The 18,873-nt window shown below is 43.4% G+C and overlaps 1 protein-coding gene across 2 annotated transcripts in view; it reads left to right on the top strand.

The window, feature by feature from the left end:
• Ankrd50 (ankyrin repeat domain 50) overlaps positions 1–18,873 on the top strand; it is a 45,212-nt gene that overhangs the window by 13,278 nt on the left and 13,061 nt on the right. For both annotated transcript variants that reach the window (XM_077803451.1, XM_077803450.1), the window contains one exon: positions 17,289–17,518. In XM_077803451.1, coding sequence (XP_077659577.1) covers positions 17,289–17,518 — 230 coding nt within the window. The remainder of the gene's footprint in view (positions 1–17,288; positions 17,519–18,873) is intronic.

The following is an 18,873-nucleotide window of genomic DNA, read 5'->3' as shown; positions in this document are numbered from 1 at the left end:
ACTGAAAAGTGTGGGGACTGTCCAAATTTAAAATAAAACAAATCAGTGTATTTTCAGACACAGTTTTCCCAGTCTGAGGCCATTTCCCTCTGTGGTCCTCTTGCTTTGGACTTGGAGCTGTGTCGGGTGGACTTCAGGGTGGACTTCCATTCATCCCAAGCCTCCCACCCCTCCTCCACCCTTTCTCTCCATGCTGGGTGGGTTCCGGGGCCTCACAGAGAAGGCCTCCTGCTTTGTTGTGTGCTCTGGGCCACTTGCTGATCCTGTTGTCCTCGGCCTCGGCCACCTGTGCTTTGGTGGCCCAACACATCAGCCCTGTTTGCATGTTGGTCTGCTCAAAGCCAGCCACACTCTCCGTTCTGCTCTGCAGTCTTGTGCTTTCATTCACTTTGGATAAGTCAGGTTTTTGCTTGTTTGTGTAGGCCAGAGAGAATCCAGTGGTACACTACAAATTCAATATATTCTCTGCCCAATTCAGGAAGGTTCACACACATATTCCGATTTTTGTGTGTTCCTGGGACAAAAAATAAAAATGTCCATTTTGACAGTATTGGATTCCTACTCCCCTGAAGTGGGTCAGCTGCTGTTTGTGTGGGGGAGGGGCACATGCTGCCTGCTCTGATCTGAGCCAAGCCCCGTCCCTGCTTTATAAGAGACCATTTCATTTATTTCATTTAATTCTGTATGTCAGCCTGGCTCTTGGAGGCATTTTCAAACACACCAGGCTGCTTCTTCCTTCAGATGGGTAGCAGGTAGCCTTGGGTGTGCACAGGGAGTGCCGTCTCCTCCCTTCCTCCCTGCCTCCTGCTCCTCCTGAACCTCCTAGAATCTCCCATTTCCAGCCGGAGGCTTAGCCTGTTGCTCTTCTCAGTGCTGCATCCGCTTGGCCCAGAGGCTGTGTTTTAAAACTTGTTTTTTCATTATTTGAGTGTTCTTCCTTTGCAAACCTCCTGCTGACTGTGTTCCTTGCTGTCCCCTCCCCTAGGTTCTCTCAAGAGTACCCCGAGAGCTTCATTGGATGTTCTTTCTTTGTGTGTCCCCTACATTATTTTCTTTCATGGCTCCAATGTGCACATTAATACAGCCATCAGATCTGCACCCAGAGCCTCTGTCTGTTCTCAGGAACATCTCTTTGCACGCAGCTGCCCTTTCTAACCCTGGTGTGTTCAGACCTGTTTCTTTACCAGTATTTCTGTTCATTCATTTCTTAAATCCTCGGTGCAGGCCATGTGCCAGATGCATGCTAAGTTAAGCATCAGGGCTCAAGTGGTGCGCCAAGTAAGGCACTGAGTTAAGTGGGAGGAGGTACACTGGACAGAACACCAAAACTGGACACACAAGTCGTGTTTGGTGCGTGCCATGAAGGAGGCCATGGCATGCTGGGAGAGCATGTGATGAGATGCTCCTGCAGTGTCTGGAGTGCTGGGAAAGCTGCTGCCGAGGAAGTTCTCCATAATGGCTCCATTCTCTGGGTCCTTTCTACTCAGAAGTGATCTGAGGTTAGCAGTGCTGGCCCCACCTTGGAGGTCAATGAAGAGGCAGAATCTCTGGTTCCTGACTCAGAATCTGCCTTGTAACTGGACCCTAGTGTCCTTGAGATTGACAAGCACTGCCCTAGGCTGGATTCTAGCATTTTCTTTGACTCTCTCCTATTATATTACTCTTGTCTAAGATATTTCACCTGTTTCTTGGGTTAGTTCTTGTGTTCTTTTACTAATTTAGAATTTGTATCCACCTGTTCCTGGTCGGTCTGTTGGATTCCTTTGTGCACAGTTGCCCAGTGCCTTCTGCAGGTCCTTCCTCTTGCCTGTGGTAAGCTGCATAACCAAGGCAGAGTTCTCTGCTTAGCGTTGAAAACTCTTCATGACTCAGTTCTGCCTCCTCTCAGGTGCACGCGTGTTTCTATGACCTCAGCAGAGCATATGTAGCACATTCATTCTTTTAAGAAATATTTTCTAAGCATAGCAAACAGTGGTAAAGCTTTTAGCGATATGGACAAGTGAGCGTATTCTTATGTTTCTTAATATTTAGTAAGAGTATTATATACTTGGTGAAACTATGAAACTTTTTAAAAGTTTATTTAGCCTCTTACTTTGTTGAGTGATTTTGCTATTTTTTAATTTTATGAAATAAAATCGCTTAATTTTATGAATTAAAATAAGTGAATACTTATTGTCTTTTCTTACAAATCTCTTTGAACTGTGTCCTGGTTGGTTGTGATCTTTAGTCTCTATTGATCTCATTGGTGTCTTCAGACTTTATCATTTTCTTTTAAATTTCAAACCAATTTCTCTATCCCGTGATCCTAATCTCATAAAGATCCTAAATGTCATTGCCTTTCTAGTGCACTATGTCTTGATTTGACCACACTGACCCTGTGTTGGGCTGTGTTCTGTGTCCCTCTGAGTACCCATGGTCTTCATCATATGGAGAAGTGAGTATCTCACGCCATGTGATCTTGGCTCAGCCCTGAGGTTTACTGTGGTCAGTGGGACATTGGCAAAAGTGACCTGTGTCACCCAAAGTGGGATTTGTCCTCCTGTGTTTCTACCATCATTTCCACAAGAACCTACCCAGGACTTGGAGATGGTCCAGGGTGAGGACAGAGGTGAGGAGGGACAGACCCGTCTGCACCTTTTGTCCAGGATAGAGCAGATCAAAACACACCCACAGAACAAAGGAGAAATCGTTGTTATTTTGAGTTTTGGTATTTTGCTGTACCATTGTAAGAAAATAGCTAAAACACAGACTAAGAAAATAATAGTCCAAAGGGGAAGTCATCATTTTTTTTGTTAAAAATCTGGGCTTCGCTGTTGATTGCTAAGCTGTACTCAGCCCTTTCCTGAGCCCAGGGCTCCTTCTGTCCCCCTCCTCCTGCCTCCCCTCCATGGTTGCTCCTCGGCCACTGTTTCTTGGCAGAAGGACCACAGTCGTGGCCTCCTCGCCTGCCTTCCTGATGCTGGGTCCCTCTGTCTTCAGACAGTCCAAGCCTCAGATCATGTTGCTGCCCTGCTAACCCCCCCTGGTTCCTCTGGTCTGCTCCCTGCCCGCCCTTCAGCTTGCCATCTCCCTCTCGTGCCCCTGCTCCGTGCTCCTCCCTCACGGCCCCATTACCTTCTGAAGGAGGTGAGTCCAGCCAGCAGGTGTCTGGCTGGCTGCCAGCCTGTCGCGGCTGAAGTGCCCTCTTCAGGGCTGCCTCTGCACTCTCCATGAGCCCTGTGGAGTCTCCCTGTCCAGTCAAAACCACATCACCCTACTTCGTCTTCTTTCTGAATTTTAATATCTGTCATGATCTGGAACATTTCTGTGTGCATTCTCTTTTCCTTGACGTCCTGCCTGCCTGTTGGAATGAACAGAGTGAACGCCTGTTTTATCCTCCTGTGTTCTTAGGCCTTAGGGACTCAATAACTATTGCTTGCATTAATGGATGACTACTTATTTTAATTTAAAACATTGTCATTTTGGTCAGTTGGTAAGTTGTATTGCTTTAACCATGTCAGCCTTTTTCATCTGTGGTTTTGTGTGTGTGTGTGTGTGTGTGTGTGTGTGTGTGTGTATGTGTGCGTAGAAAAATTTAAATATACACGAAAGATAGTTATAGATGAAAAGGATCTGTTTTAAACCAGTACTTTTGATTATTTTATTTCTATCTTTTCAAAAACTATTGACATTCCCTTTTATTGACTCTTTTTTTTTTAAGGACATTGCATCAGACTGTGTCATGTGATGGAGTCTCTGAGGTCCCTTTTACCTGTCCATAAATATATAATTTCATCTGTGGGGTTTCTATTTCTGAAAGATTATCAGTAAAAAATTCATATTCATTTGGAAAATGGGGAAAAACTTTTTAGGTCTACTCTTAGTCAGTGTGTGTGTGAAGTTGCTGAGAGAAATAGATGTCACCCAGTGGACCTAGTGGGATTCACAGGGAAAATTAATGGCACCAAAGGAAATATACAGTCAGAGAAAAGGAATTTGTGGGGCAAGTGATAGATTCCCTACCCGCAAGTGTTCAGTTATATAGTGAAATAGGTAGAAAAGCAAATACACGTACCCACCCACTTTTTGCCATATTTGCTTCAAATCTGTATTTGATTTTGTTTTAAAGAAAACAATCTACACTTTTAGGAACCCTGTGTGTCCCTCCTAACCTCCTAAATCCGGCCAGCATAGGTGAGCACCCTGTGAATCTGCTCTTCAGCCCTGTGGCTTGAGCACATAGGAGCTGTGCAGATCGGCTGGTCAGGGTTTGTTCTCTAGCCTTGCTTTTCAAGCACCTTCATCCTAGGTACCCTTTAAACTCAAAATTTATTGAGGATCCAAAGAGCTGGTTTTTTATGTAGGTTATATCTATCATCATTAGCTGTATTTGAAACTTAAATTGATAATTTTATATAATGTTTTAATGTAATGATAATAATAAAACTATACATGCAAACATAAATAAAATTTTGATGAAAGAATACCTATATTATCCAAGCCAGAAATAAGCAGGAATGAAAAACCAAAACCAGCACTTAAAACAGTGGCTTTTTTATTCTTTGCAAATGGTTTTAAATATTGGACTTAAAGGCCAGCTGCATTTCCAGCTCTGCTTCTACATGTGGCCTCTGGAAAACCCCACCTCGACCTTGGGAGAGAGTGACTTTTCTGAAATGATCTGAGGCCTAGGTTCCCCAGGCCTATCCAGCTTACACTTAGCAAACTGCCCTTGTGGGTGGATGGTGGCGCACCCCTGCAGCACCTTCTGTGTAACACTGCCCTTTAGGTGTGTCCTGTTGCATGGGGCTAATGATTCACATTCACTAGTGTAAGGGCAGAATTCTATTCTGTGAGCCATCATTCAGTTCTCTGTTGTCTTGTTGTGACTCATTTGGAAATGTGCGCAGCTGTCTTACTTCATGAAGCAGTGCTGTGCTGCTGAGAACATTCTCAAGCATCCTTTTGAACCTGTACTAGGAGTAAAGTAGGGAGAGGAGCTGCAGCCCGCTTGCTGGGGGCCAGGTGGCTGGGCTGTGGGGTGTGCGTTTTCATCTTCCACTCTGCGACATGCCTCCAACTGCCCTTGGAACTTCTGTCCGTTTATGGTCTTGTAGTAGTGTGTATTTGAATTTTCATTTTCCCACTAGGCCACCAGCTTTTGCTTTGTGGTCAGGTTCTGTGTGTTGTGAATTTCTGTTCTGTCTGTGTTGTAATCAGGATAGTAGTGAATGCATCCAGAATCCCTCATATCTAATAATTATGTGTTTTTGTTCTCTTATGGAATTTTCATTGCTGATTTCTATAGCTTCCATTTGTTGTTGGGATTCTCCATCTTTCACCCATTTGTATACATCTATTTTCTCCAATATTTTAATCACAGTTATTTTAACCTCTGGGTAATTTCTCAGCCTATGTTAACTATCTTTTTTCTATAGATTACTAATCTCCTATTCTTTGCCTTTGCCTATCTAACACTTTTTTAATGGTATGTCAGATGGTGATAGATGATCACGGTGGCAGAGAAGGCTTTCCGCCTCCCTGCTTGGCCAGGCTGGTGAGGAACTGGTGCAGGTGAGAGCAAGCTGGGCTGGGGTCCTTGCTGGTCTTGGGAAGGCCTCTGCTTCCTGTCTGCTTGGCGTGGTTGGTCTGCTCAGCTCTGCTCAGCTCTGACTTGCTAATTCACTTCCCTGGGAGATGTTAATGTGTGGTGCTTTTGGTCTGGATTCCTTACACATCCTGGAGTTTTGAGTTTAAAGCAAGCATTCTGGCTTAGCAGAATTTTTCTCTCACGTGCCGCCAGTGGAGCCCTCAAGGTGGCTTTAGACACACCTGGCCTGGTCTCTCAGGCTTCTAAGCCCAGCCCACAGTTTAGCAAAGTCCCTTAGGGAAAAGGAACCTTGTGTTCAGGACTCTTCACACCTGCACTCTGCTCCTTAAAAGGGACACACTGACTCCTACAAACCTTGCTGCTTTGCTCCCTTGGTAGAGTGCCTTAAGGTAGCCCAGTCCCAATTCTTAGTCTGCACCTGTAGAATTAGCCTGTGTCCCCAAATCAACAAATGACCCCTGAGAAGAAACCAGCAGTCACTTGGTTCCTCACTTTGAAAGAGCTCCTGCTCTGGAGTTCCAGTTCATCTCATTTTCTTGCTTTAGCAGCCCCCTCGTGTCTGTAAAAATCCAGTTGTCATTTTCCTCTCTCAGGGGCCAGTTGCCACAGGGGAGGTTGGTGCTGGGGCCTACTGTGCTTCACCCTGCAGAAGGCCCTTGACTTTTCTTGTTTTACTGGATTTATGCCTTTGCTCATTAAGTTATTTCCATTTCAAAAAGTCAATTTTGCCCCTGCCCTTATTTCTCTGAACAATACAAATGCATGTTTTAAGCCCTTAGCCATTTGGTGAGTTACTGTAGCTTAGACGAGTACACACTCCACTTCTGGGTTTGCTGCCTTCTTGCTGAGCGCTGAGTTTTATTCCCCCGCTTTGGAACTCTGTTATTCTTACTCCAGGAGTTATTGACCACCTTACCATTCTGTCCCCAGTGTGACCGACTATGAGGGCTGCAAATGGAAAGATAAAGTTCCTCCTGCAAGCTGCTGACTTTCAGATTCAATATTGACTTGAAGTGGTCAGTTGCTGTCTCCACCGCGGCTAGCTCTGTGTGCTCCACTGAGCATACTCCCCATGTTTTTAATTTCATCTTTTTTTATTGTCGTATTGGCCCAGCCCCTGTCCCAGCTCTGGTTTCAGACAGTGAGTCCTGGTACTGGCGGCAGGGGACTCCTCGTCCCTTCACTCCCACCAGCAAGTGCCCAGGTGCCACCGCACGCTCTGGGACAAGCAAGGCTCAACAGTGTGGCCTCTCTGTTTCTGACTCTTTGAAATGCTTCTTCTCTTTGGATATGTTTTTCTTTTTGTTTTCATGTTCCATATCTCTGGGCTATGTTTTAGCAAGGGCTAGACAGTTCATAAAAATGTGAAAGTATTACAGTCACTAGGCAAAAATTCAGGGACACATATTATCCCACATTTTGGGCAAACTTTTTCCTGATTTTAATTTTCAAGTAATTTAAACTAATAGGTAATATTTCATCCCAAACTGGTTGAAAGTACTAATGATACTTCTTCTTCTTCTTTTTCCACATGCTTTAGGTAATGATTGGGTTAATTTTGTTTCTAAGAAAAGAAGATAGAATCTAAGTTTGTTTTCCAAGAGAATACATGATATATTGATTAAAAATTACTAGTGCTTTAATTTTTCTGCTTGACTCTCATCTTCTGTAGGAACGTAATTTTTAAAGTCTGGGTTTTTTAGAGAATGTAACAATTTGTTAATGAAGAGATGGTCAGCATGCACTCTCAATGATTTCAGAAAGTGCTCAGTGCTCAGAACTGCTCTTTAGAGCAAGCGAACCTCATGCTCTGGGCAATACTCTGCCACTGAGCCACCTGCACAGCCCCTAGATTTATACTGTTTTGATGCTAAATTTCACCAGATGGTAATGACATTTCAGGCTCCAATATTCAAAATAGATAATCTGGTAATGCTACTTGGTGTCAGTCAACTGTCACTATAACAAATGTCTGAGCTAATCAACTTTGAAAAGATTTACTTTAGCACACAGTTGTAGAGGCTCCAGTCCCTGATGAGGTGAACCCATTGCCTTCAGGCCTCTGGTGGGACTGGTAGAAGAACTCTCCTCATGGCCTGGTGGTGAAAGAGGACGGGGAAGGGGCAAGGGTCCCACTGTCTCCTTCAAAGGCCCCCTTCGTGACCTGAAGACCTCCAAGTAGGTCCCACCTTTTAAGGTTCTGTGACTTCCCAGTAACAACAAGTTGGGGACCTGACCTTTATCACATGGGCCTTTATGGGACATTTATCCCAAACATAGCCTAAGTGTAATCTAATTTTTAAAACTTCTTAAAATCAAGGTAATTGATGATGAATGTAGAAAAAAGTATAGATCCTTTAAACAGTGTCTTATCTGAGGGTACTTTGGGTGGGTGCACCTTGGTGACTTTGCAGTAGCTAGCATGGATCATGCAGTAACAAGATGAAACCTGCAACAGCAGTCTTTGTGTATTGAAGGCACATTCTGATAAATCACAGAAGATCATTGCTGACACCTTCTTGCTCTGTCCTCACAAGGTAGCAAATGGATGATCCAGCTTCTGAGATCTCCTTTACAAGGGCACTAATATCCCATTCCTAAGGGCTCTGCCCCTCTACCCACTCACTGCCTAGAGGCCACCCCTGACACGTTGAAGGCTAGGATTTAATCTGTGAATCTTGGGAGGAATGCAGACATTTGGCCATAGCTAGATGATTGTTTATGTTCAATTTTTAGGTGTGTTTGAAGGAGAAAATGAATTAGTATATACACCACTTATATTTGATTTATGAGACAAATACCTTACATCCTGTAACCATCACATCCCAGGAGAAAGCCACTGATTAAAAACAGCTACCAGTTATATCACTCCTTAGACATACTTTTCAGGGTTCGCATATGATTCCCTGTGTTTATTACTTGAGAATTTTGGTTCTTTATCCACTTTTGGAAGTAGAGCAGCTTGAATTGATACACTGGTTTCAAGTAGATCAGTAATTTTGGTTTGCTATTATTGTATTCAAAATTTTCTCTTCTGCCCCCATTTTATTTCACCAGATGCACACAGTTTTTCAGAGAAAAACTATTTTTCCTTCTTACTGCGCTATTTAGGAGACTTAGGAAGGGGTAAACAATTGCATGACAAATCAAAATCTTTGTATATTTAGAGCAGAATGAGAAATCGCTCCTAAAAACTGTGTTTCAGTAACATTCCATGATTATTGCAGCAATATTGCATTGCTCATAGGCCAGGGAAATAACTGGAATTTTACCATTCAGGGAGTTAAAGATTTAAGTATTATTCTCACTTTTAGAATCACTGGAAAGCACAGTGTTTGCGTGCGTGCATGCGTGCGTGCAGGAAACTTGAGGACGTTCTGAGTCCCGAGTGCAGTGCAGTGGGAGAGTTGCCTTCCTGTTCAGAGTGTGAGTCCCAGAACCTTTCTCTGCTCCTTTCCACCTGGCTTGTCCTCCTGTCTGAGTCCTGTCTGGTTGCTCCTCCTCGCATTCCTACACCCACCGTGTTCTCCCAAGTCCATAACAAAGAGATGCCTTGTGTTGAGTCAGTGCATGTTGGTGCTATTTAATAACAAACATGATTGAACAGTTTATCTCAGAAAACATGCTGGAGACACACATTTGCTTAGGGTGTGTGGTCTTTAGTGAATTCTTTCTATCCTTGTTTCTTTATTGCTTTCACATTCTCTCTCACAGATCAGTGAATTTAATGAAATACAACTTTGCCTCCGATTGAAAATGAGTTCTCTGGTACTATTATTTGAACAAAAATAGTGGACCTAACAGCATTCGAGGATTGGGGAAGTTTTGGGAGCCTCTGGCGGTTAGTTGGAGTAAACCGTGACCTTCAATTAAAAAAATGTTTAAAGAAGTAATGCTGTTTATTTCAAATAGCTGCAAGTATTTTATTTTAGTTGTTTTTTTTTTTTTGTATTGTCCAACTTTTTAAAAATTTTTAAATCATTTATTTTGTGTTGTTAGGGAACAAACCCAGGGCCTCACATGGTAGGCCAGGGCTGTACTGAGCCACATTTTGTTCAAGTTTTAGTTATCAATATATATTATTTTTAACTTTTTAGTTGGAAATACATGGTTTGGGGAAATGCTCTTGCTGGCATGAAATAGAACTGTTATGAATATTAAGAAACCAGACTTTTCTCAGCAGGTGCACTTCCCTGGACACTACAGTGGGCCACAGCCAGTGACGGTGAGGTGGTGTGTTGAGGGAGCTTTGCCTTTGAGCTTTGTGTGGTGACACGCTGACGTACTCACCAGGAGCATGGCAGCTAAGGAACTGTGTGACCCCTGCACTCGGAATTGGAATACCCGGTCGGTACAGGGTTGTTTCTCTAGAGCACCTCTGAAGTCTAAAGAAAATATCGAGTCCCCACTATTCCTCTGAAGTGACCACACTAGGTTTTGCCATATTTGAAAGTACCCTTTTCCTAATGATGACACATTTTTTGTTTTGTTTGTTTTTGTGTAGGTTTAGCAGGTCCCTGGAGAGCAGTTTAGTTTGTTTCTTCCTAGAACCCAAACCAAAAAGTCACACAGTGGGCCATATTCAGTACTTGGACACAGTGAAGTGGGGGCAACACTGCAAAGATGGTAGCAAGGCAAAATGGATGTGTCGTGGGTACAAGATACAGAGTGTGCATAAAAAAGTCCAAGTATGTCAGGAATTTAAGAAAGTAACTAATGTAAGGGAAAAAATTTATAGGAAGTCCTATATTAGAGTTCTCCAGAGAAACCACTAACAAATAGATTTATTATAAGGAATTAGCTGACAGTTATGGTGGGTTAGAAGTTCCAGCTTCTGTAATTAGCAGGCTACAGACCTAAAAACCAATAGATAGTTCCAATCTGGATTCAGAGGCCTGAGAATCAACAGAGCTGGTAGTTGAAGTGTTAGTCTGAAAGTCGACATTCTCTAAACCCAAGAAGGACTGAGTTTTTTGAGTCTGAAGACAGGAAAGGCTGGTATCCCATCTCAGGCATCAGGTGGCCACATCAGCTCTCTCTTCTAGTCAGGCCTTCAACTCCCCCCCACAGGAGGGGAGCAGTCTGCTCACTGGTCCACCGATTCAGAACCACCCTCACTGACATGCCCAGAGCAATGTTTGACCAGTGCCTGAGCACCCCCTGGCCCAGCCAGTTTAACACATGAAATTAACTAAAACAGCTCCCTTGGAGCTGAGTGTGAGCCAGCAATGAACTGTTGGATTTACTTTTAAAGATGTGACACTGGAATGAATGAGCACTGTTGTGGATATCAACACTAAAATAAACCTACTTGTTCATTCATTCAGTCAGTATTTATCGATCCTCACTTTTTGCAGGGTCCTTTGCTAACTGCTAAAAATATAATGGTGAATGGTATGTAGGTGGTTCCTTCTTCTCCAGTTCCTTGGTTCCTTAGATAATTACAGTCGTGGTGGACTCTGATGCCTGTTCTAGCAGTATAGATGTTGAGATCCTTACCTGGTAGCTTTAGAGCAGTGTGTCGCAAAGACCTGCCTGGTAAGTGAAACCTGGGTTGAGCTCCAGGGAGTGGAGAAGAGGGGTGAACACTGTAGCAGGGAGCAGACAGCTGGGCAGGTCCTACATGTGAAGGGCTCTGTGCACAGAGCCAGGAGCTCTCCAAGGAGGTCAGTGCAGTCACCAAGAGCCGATGGCTGCTCCTGTCCTAGAAAACAGAAACGCAGGGTTTTGACTCAGTGTGCTACTAGGAGCAGCTGGCACCTTCCATGGAAATGAGCTGATCTAAGCATTGGAACCTCCAGGTACCAACTGGGAAGGAGACATCCCATTAACAAGTTTCTTTTTTCAGGCTGGGGATGTGGCTCAAGCGGTGGCGCGCTCGCCTGGCACGCGTGCGGCCAGGTTCGATCCTCAGCACCACATATAAACAAAGATGTTGTGTCCACCAAGAACTAAAAAATAAAAATATTTAAAAAATTTTTCTCTCCCTCTCTCTAAAAAAAAAAAAAGAAAAAAAAAGATTCTTTTCTAAATGAATTGCTCAGTGTTATACAAATTAAGGATAGCGTCAGTCCCCTGAGTTCTGACTAGGCTGACTTCTTGCTGCTACGCAGAAAGCTGCAGGTTTTGTTTCTTCAGAGACAGATTAACAGTAGTAATTTATTAGTTTTATTTGCATTCAGTGAAACTGACTCTTTGTGGAACACAGTTCTGTAAGTTTGACAGATACATAGAGTCATGAATCCTCCCCAGTGATGATACAGAGCAGCTGTCACCCCCACATTCCCATTTGCTTCTCTTTTGTAGAACCCTGTCCTCATGCCAACCTTTGTAACCACTGACCTGTCCTGATAATTTTGTTTGTCTACATGTCATATACATGCAGTCTTACATGCAGTCTTCTGAATCTGGGTCCTTTCATTTATAGAATGCATTTTAAGATTCATCCATGTTGTATGAGGCATTGAGTTTTTTCCTTTAATGACAGAGTGGCCTTCTCTTGTATGGATACTTAGTTTGTTTACCCATTCACCAGCAGAAGAAAATCTGGGTTGTTCCTAGTTTGGAGGATTATAAATAAAGCTACTATTAACATTTATGTACATTTGTGTGTGTGTGTGTGTGTGTGTGTGTGTGGCTGCAAGTTTCAGTTAGTAATACCAGGAAGGGGGATTGCTGAGCCCTTATAGGTGCATGTTAGGAAGCTCCAACCTCACAAGTGATTGTGTGTGTGTGTGTGTGTGTGTGTGTGTGGCTGCGAGTTTCAGTTAGTAATACCAGGAAGGGGGATTGCTGAGCCCTGATAGGTGCATGTTAGGAAGCTCCAACCTCACAAGTGATTGTGCAGGTGGAGGTGGCTGTGTGCATGCTCTGTAGTGGCCCAGACCCTTGCTGTTTTCAGGATTCATTCAGTTCAGAGATTCTACTAAGTGTCTGTTGGTATCTCCTGGTAGTTTTGATTTGAATTTCCCTAATTATAAATTTCCCTAATTAATTAATAATGTTGAACATTTTTATGTTTAAAGATGTAACACTGGAATGAATGAGCACTGTTCAGGATATCAAGTATAAAATAAACCCAATCTGCCTCTGAAAAACAAAACCTTCAGCTTACTGTGTAGCAAGGAATCAGTCTCGTCAGAACTCAGGGGAGTGACACTGTCCTTAATTTGTGTAACACTGAGCGTTTTTATGACACCCCTGTATCTTTTCTGAAGTGTTTGTTTCAGTCTTCGTCCTATTAAAAAAAAAAGAAAGTAGTTTTTTTATTATTGTTTGAGGGTTCTTCATGTATTCTGAATATAAGTCTTCAATCTGAAATATATTCTGTCAGTCTTTTGTTTGACTTTTTATTCTTGTATCAGTGTCTGAAAGTTAATTTTGATACAGATAAAAGTTTTCAGTTTATTTTTCTTTTGTGGATCCTACTTTTGGGGTAAGGTCTAAAAACTGTTTACCTAACCCAAAATCACAAAAAGTTTTTCCTAGGTGCTTTATAGTTCAACACTGAAGCCTGTGATCCATTTTGAGCTTATTTTTGTATGAGGGGTGAGATATGGATCCAGGTTCATCTTTTTTTTGCATCTGGACATCCAGTTGTTATCATTTGTTCAGCATCATTTGTAGAAAAAACTTCTCCTTACTCAGTCGACGTCCTTTGCAGCTTCATATAACATTAGCTTCCTGTGTTAATGCTGACCTGTTTTTACAGTCTCTGTGTGTGTCTATAGCAAATACCAGGCTGTCTTGATTACACTAGCTTTATCGTAAACCTCAAAAATGGGTAGTAGACATTCGTCAACTTTGGTCCTCTTTCGCAATGATTTTCATCATTTTAGATTTTTATGATGGCTTGTTGAAAGCAGAATATCTTATGGAACGTTCTTGGACCTGCAGGAGCCCCTAGTGTTTTCCTGTGGGGCCTTCAGTGTGGGAAGGAAGGGGGAGGATGGCGATTTGAGGGTTGGTACGGTTGCCGGCCGCCCCCTCTGGTGAGACCTTGTGCTTGGCAGGCGGTGGATTTCCAGGTGGTTTTACTCCATCTCTGTCTCCTAGCTGCCCTCAAACACTTCTTTCCTCACACCTCCCCTCAGTGGGGTGGTGGAGAGGATGGGGGCTTCTTTCCCAGTAAGCCAACATTGCACCGTTTGCTCTTGGGGGTGGGTGGTCTTGGGGTCCTGCCCACTCCCTTGCTGTGGCTGCCCCCTATTTGATGGTTCCCTGGGGCAGTAGTGTTTTCTTCCCCTTCCCCCTAAGGCTTTTCCATGGGGTGTGGGTGGGGAAGAGTCTGAGGAGGAAACTCATTCCCAGAGCTTCCCAGCCAGCACTGCTGCTGTGTAACCAATGAAGACATCGATGAAGCCCGCGGGGCCAGTGGAGAAGGTCAGAGGGAGGATCCGAGACCCCTGGGGCTGCACTCTGCTCTGCCTCCTCAGTCTGCATCTCCCCAGGATCCCCGTGGGCTCTGCCCCAAGGACAAGGGCTGGCTTCTGTGCAGTTGGGTTTTTCTCCCTGGGTTTTGGGCTTCATGGTGGCCCTGGGACCACAGCCTTCTGATAGATTCAAAAAAGTCTTCAACTTGTGACTTGTCTAGCTTGCTTTGCTGTGAAGCCAAGAGGATTGTCTTTCTAGTTCCCCCTACCTGAGGAGGTGACCCAGAGTGTGTGTGGAAACCTGCAGTTCAGCAGTGACAGTTTGGACTCCGAGAAGATCATTGTCCTGTCAACCTAGATATGTATCATCTATTAGTATATTCCTTATAATTTATTTCCAGCAGCTTTTAAAAAGCTAATTAGCCTCTCTTTAAAAGGCAGTAAGTAAATTCATCATATCAAGAAAAAAACAGCAATGAATGCATTTCCTTTCACAATCTCCCTCTGTGCTTTGGGCTGCCTGGGTCTGGAGTCGCAAGGCACCTGTGGGCTGGTCAGCACTCAGACTCCAGGCAGGGACATCTAACACAAGCACCTGAAATTGAATGAATGAAAATATGAAGAATATAAGGCATTTGGCTAAATATTAATGGAACTAAGAAATGAAAGATACTTAATAAGATATATTCAAAGATAAGATATATTCAAAGTAATGAGCTTCTTAATAAGATATTTAATAAGATATATACAAATTCATAAGCTCCATTAAAAGATACTTAATTATATATATATATATATATATATATATATATATATATATATATATGTCAGACCCATTAACATATTGCTGCTGTTAAATATGTTGATTGATATTTTTGTCTGAGTTTGATAACCTACGCTGTTGCATTATTTCAAATGGAATATTATATGTATACATACAAACACATATCAACATGTAAAAATCTGTTCTAGACTGTCTAAGTTATTCATTATTCATGAATGTGTACTTTGGAGGAGTTTTCTTTTTATAGATTATAAAATATAATTGAATAAAATTGTGGATCTTGTTTTACTTGGTCTAAGTTTTCCCAAATAGATGACTTTGAAATAATGAGAGGGACCTGAACATGGGAATTCTGAGTTTACTGAAGTTTTTATCAAATACTTTTTTTATTTTTGGGGTACCTGGGATTGAACTCAGGGGCACTGGACCACACCCCCTGCCCTATTTTGTATTTTTTTTAGGGAGGGGTCTCACCAAGTTGAGAAGCGCTTGGCTGTTGTTGAGGCTGGCTCTGAACTCACGATCCTCCTGCTTCAACCTTCTGAGCCGCTGGGATCATAGGTGTGCGCCACCGCGCCTGGCACTTACCTAATGCTTTAAAATATTAAAGTAGCATCTTCTCTACTCAGTGCCTTTCATTCGTGACGGTGTCAGTGATTCGTGAAGATGGTCTGGAGCACTGGGAACCTGCCAGTGTACAACATTGGCTCTCTAGAACCCTTAGGGTCATGTCCACACTTCATTGAAAAGCTTACAGAGCCCAGCACTCACTCTTTTCCACAATTCTTTCTTCACACTTTGCTCAAGGGTCTTTCTCCAAGCCCATGCAGGTGCTGTGGCCTTAACTAGGTTTTCTTCTCCCTTCCTGTGTGCCCCCGACCCTTGACCCTTGCTCTTCCTCCTCACCCCCCTCCTGGCTTTGACCTCACCAGCCTCAACCTCCACACCCAGCTCCCCTGACCCCTTCCCACACCTATCAGATTTTTAATTTGAAACTTAATGTCATTTTTTTTCTTTAAACTATAAGCATCAAAAGAGCACATCTGTAACTCAGGCTACCTGGGGAGCCAAGGTAGGAAGGTCAGGAGATCAAGGTTAGAGCTCAGTGGTAGAGCACTTTCCTAGCATGCGCAAAGCCCTGGGCTCCATCCCCAGCACCACAAAAAATTCAACAGAGCAGGTCAGGACCGAGGCAGTTTTGCTCTTCAGCACACCCCCAGAGCTTGGCATGGTGCTCACAGTAGGTCCTAAGTCATGATGTTTTGGCAGTTTGGGATGGAAGACACCTAACTTCAATACCCTGTGCTCATTGATATGATAAACAGTGATAGAATTGCTAACATAGAAAATTAGAGTTGATCATTTCTTATTGACACATTAGTAAGTGCAATGGAAGAAGACTCACTAATGCCATGACAGCATTTAATAAAGATTTGACCATAGAAAGTGGCTCAACCTTGAAGACCAAGGAGAAGCCAGGTCCATGAGAGAGGGGTGTGCAGACCAGGCACAGGAGGCTGGGGCGGCTGTCTGGTGAGGGTTACCGGGGAAAGCCGTGCATGGCTGGAGTCCCTGGGGAAGGGTGAGTGGCACAGTAGAGACTCCCTGGAGGGGCCAGAGAGGCAGGTGGGCCACCTGGTAGCTCGGGGGAGAGAGAGTAGGAGTCTGGACTTGAGTGATGCTATTCCAATGGATTAGGGGTTTTAGAAACATTGACTTTTGCCTGGTGAAAAGTTGGATCTTGGTGTCCAGGGTATTGAAGGATTGAGAAGAGAATTGTAGAAAATACAATTTGTAAATTTCTGTTGTTCGTAACTGGATGGGTTATGTCTCCTTCACTGTGTTACCTGCTTAGCACCCCATTGGGCATTTAGACACATCAGGTAAATATTTGCTGAAAGCAAATGAGCATTGTTTTATTTAGGAAAAACTTTCATTCAACAGCAATATAAATTGCAGAAGCAGGAAATACATTACTCGGTGGAATCAAACTTAATCATTTTTCTTTACTTTGCAATGTGAAACTATCAAATTGGACCTAGAATATAGTCATCTTCTTCCAGGCCTTTAAAATAACTGTGGTGAGAGAAATGAAACACATGTAAATTCTGTGGAAGCCTTGATGCTGATCTTACTATGGTGGCCTGAATATTCGCTTTGCTTTGTTTTGTTTTCCTCTGCAACACGTTTTATGCCCTTGTCATAGATAATTCAAACTTTAACACCAGTTCAAAATCCAGAAGGGAATATTGAACTCTAGGCTCCCCGTCCCTCCAGGCCTTCCTGGGTTATGCTGGGTCTCACTCTCACACGTAAGTACACTGTGCTGTGGAAGGTGACATCACTGGAAACGGCAGCTATTTAGGACCTGTATTCTACTTAAAGTAAGGAATTGATGTTTATAACATTTTTGTCCTAAACATGTTTAAACATTTTGTCCTATAGTCTTTTGTAAACATTTGTAATTGGTACTACTACTGTTTGAGTACTGAGTGTGACATTGTCACCAGTAACGTTCCGGATGTGCTATGGTGTCTTGCAGGTGTGTGCTGCTCCCGCTCCTGGGCATGGAGCCCCCTCAGCAGAGCCTATTCCTGCTGGTGGACTCTGTGGATGAAGGGTGCAATGTCACTGAAGGAGAACAGACTGCCACCAGCTTATCTGGGACTGTCGCGGAACTGCTTGCTGGTCACCATGAGTTCTTCCCACCGTGGCTCCTGCTTCTCTGTTCTGCCCGAAAACAGAGTAAGGCTGTTACTAAAATGTTTACTGGTAAGCATACTTACTTACTGCCATCCGATGCTTCCACTGACCAGCAACCGCTTGTTTTCTTCCTAGAGTGAAGTGGGCAGTTGGGAATCTGGGTGTTGCCCCTGCTCCTTCTGTCACTGTTCTTAACTGTACCCTTCTACAGGCGTGTTAAAGACAGTCCGTAGCATGTTTTAAAGCTGCTTAAGCATTACTCTTTGCAGAACCCTCTTCCTAACTGCTTGGTAAAGGACGGTGGCACATCCTGCATGCTGACTGCCCCTGCCCTGTGGGGCTGCCTCCCTGCTGACGTCCTTTGAACTAGACTAGCGTCTGAAGAGTAGTGAAGGCTCAGTGCCAGTCACTCTAGTGTTTTCCATGGTGTCTAAACAGAGACAGTTAAAAACCCTTTAGGATGTCACTTGAAATATTTCCTTTCTCTTAACCTTTTTTGATAAGTGAGAAAACAGAGTATATAATGCATAATGAAGATGGTTTTCTTCATTTCTATTCTTTTTTCTTGATCTTTGTACTTTTTAAACCAACCCTAACAAAGTCACGATCATGCCAATAAATCATATGACATGCTTCCTGTGCCCTCTGGGAGGTGAAGGAGTGTGAACAAAGGACCTCTCCCAGGACTTGGGTGTAGCTGGGCAGACACTGACTGGGGTCAGGACGAATGGGCCATGTCATTTTTGAGCAGTTCTGAGCATTTGGCAGCATGGCAGACTCTCCTTCATCTGTTCAGTGGCTTTATCACCAGCTTCGCTCCACCTCAGCTCCTGCCTCAGGTCCCTGCTGCCAGTGCAGCACTGCAGGCTTCCAGGGGAGCCATTATTTTGGGGTGTTGATAAGAATTGAGGGTTAAAATGAGAATGGCTAACCCTGATGTCACACGACCTGCCGAGCGTGTACACGGGAGTTGAAGGCCCCTGGCCTACATTCCCATGCCTTTCTCTCCTCTTGTACTGTAGCCCACATGTCTATACTATGTGTTTTCATAGTTGACACCTACAAGACACTCCATGTACCATCTCAGCTCTACCAGGTGCTAGCTCTGTGATCTTGCACAACTTGCTTAATGCCCTGTATGCCTGTTTCCTCATCTACAAAGTGGAAATTACATAAAGTTAAATCACAAATTACGCGTGAAGCACTTAGGATATTGCCTACCTAATACATACTAAGTGCTTCATGAATGTTGCTATTATTTCCATTTTATTCACATATTTAGCCAGTGACTTTTGAACTCTAATTATTACTGTTCATAAATCTAGGTCATTGGTTTCAACTGGTACCTAGTATCTCTTCCTGGAAATAAATCTTCTATTGTTTTTCCATTATCCTATTCATGGACATTTAGATTGTTTCCAGTG

Source organism: Urocitellus parryii, chromosome 10 (genome assembly GCF_045843805.1).
Source record: "Urocitellus parryii isolate mUroPar1 chromosome 10, mUroPar1.hap1, whole genome shotgun sequence".
Taxonomy (NCBI): domain Eukaryota; kingdom Metazoa; phylum Chordata; class Mammalia; order Rodentia; family Sciuridae; genus Urocitellus; species Urocitellus parryii.
The sequence above is the reverse complement of the archived record's forward strand: the minus strand, read 5'-3'. Positions and strand labels throughout refer to the sequence as shown.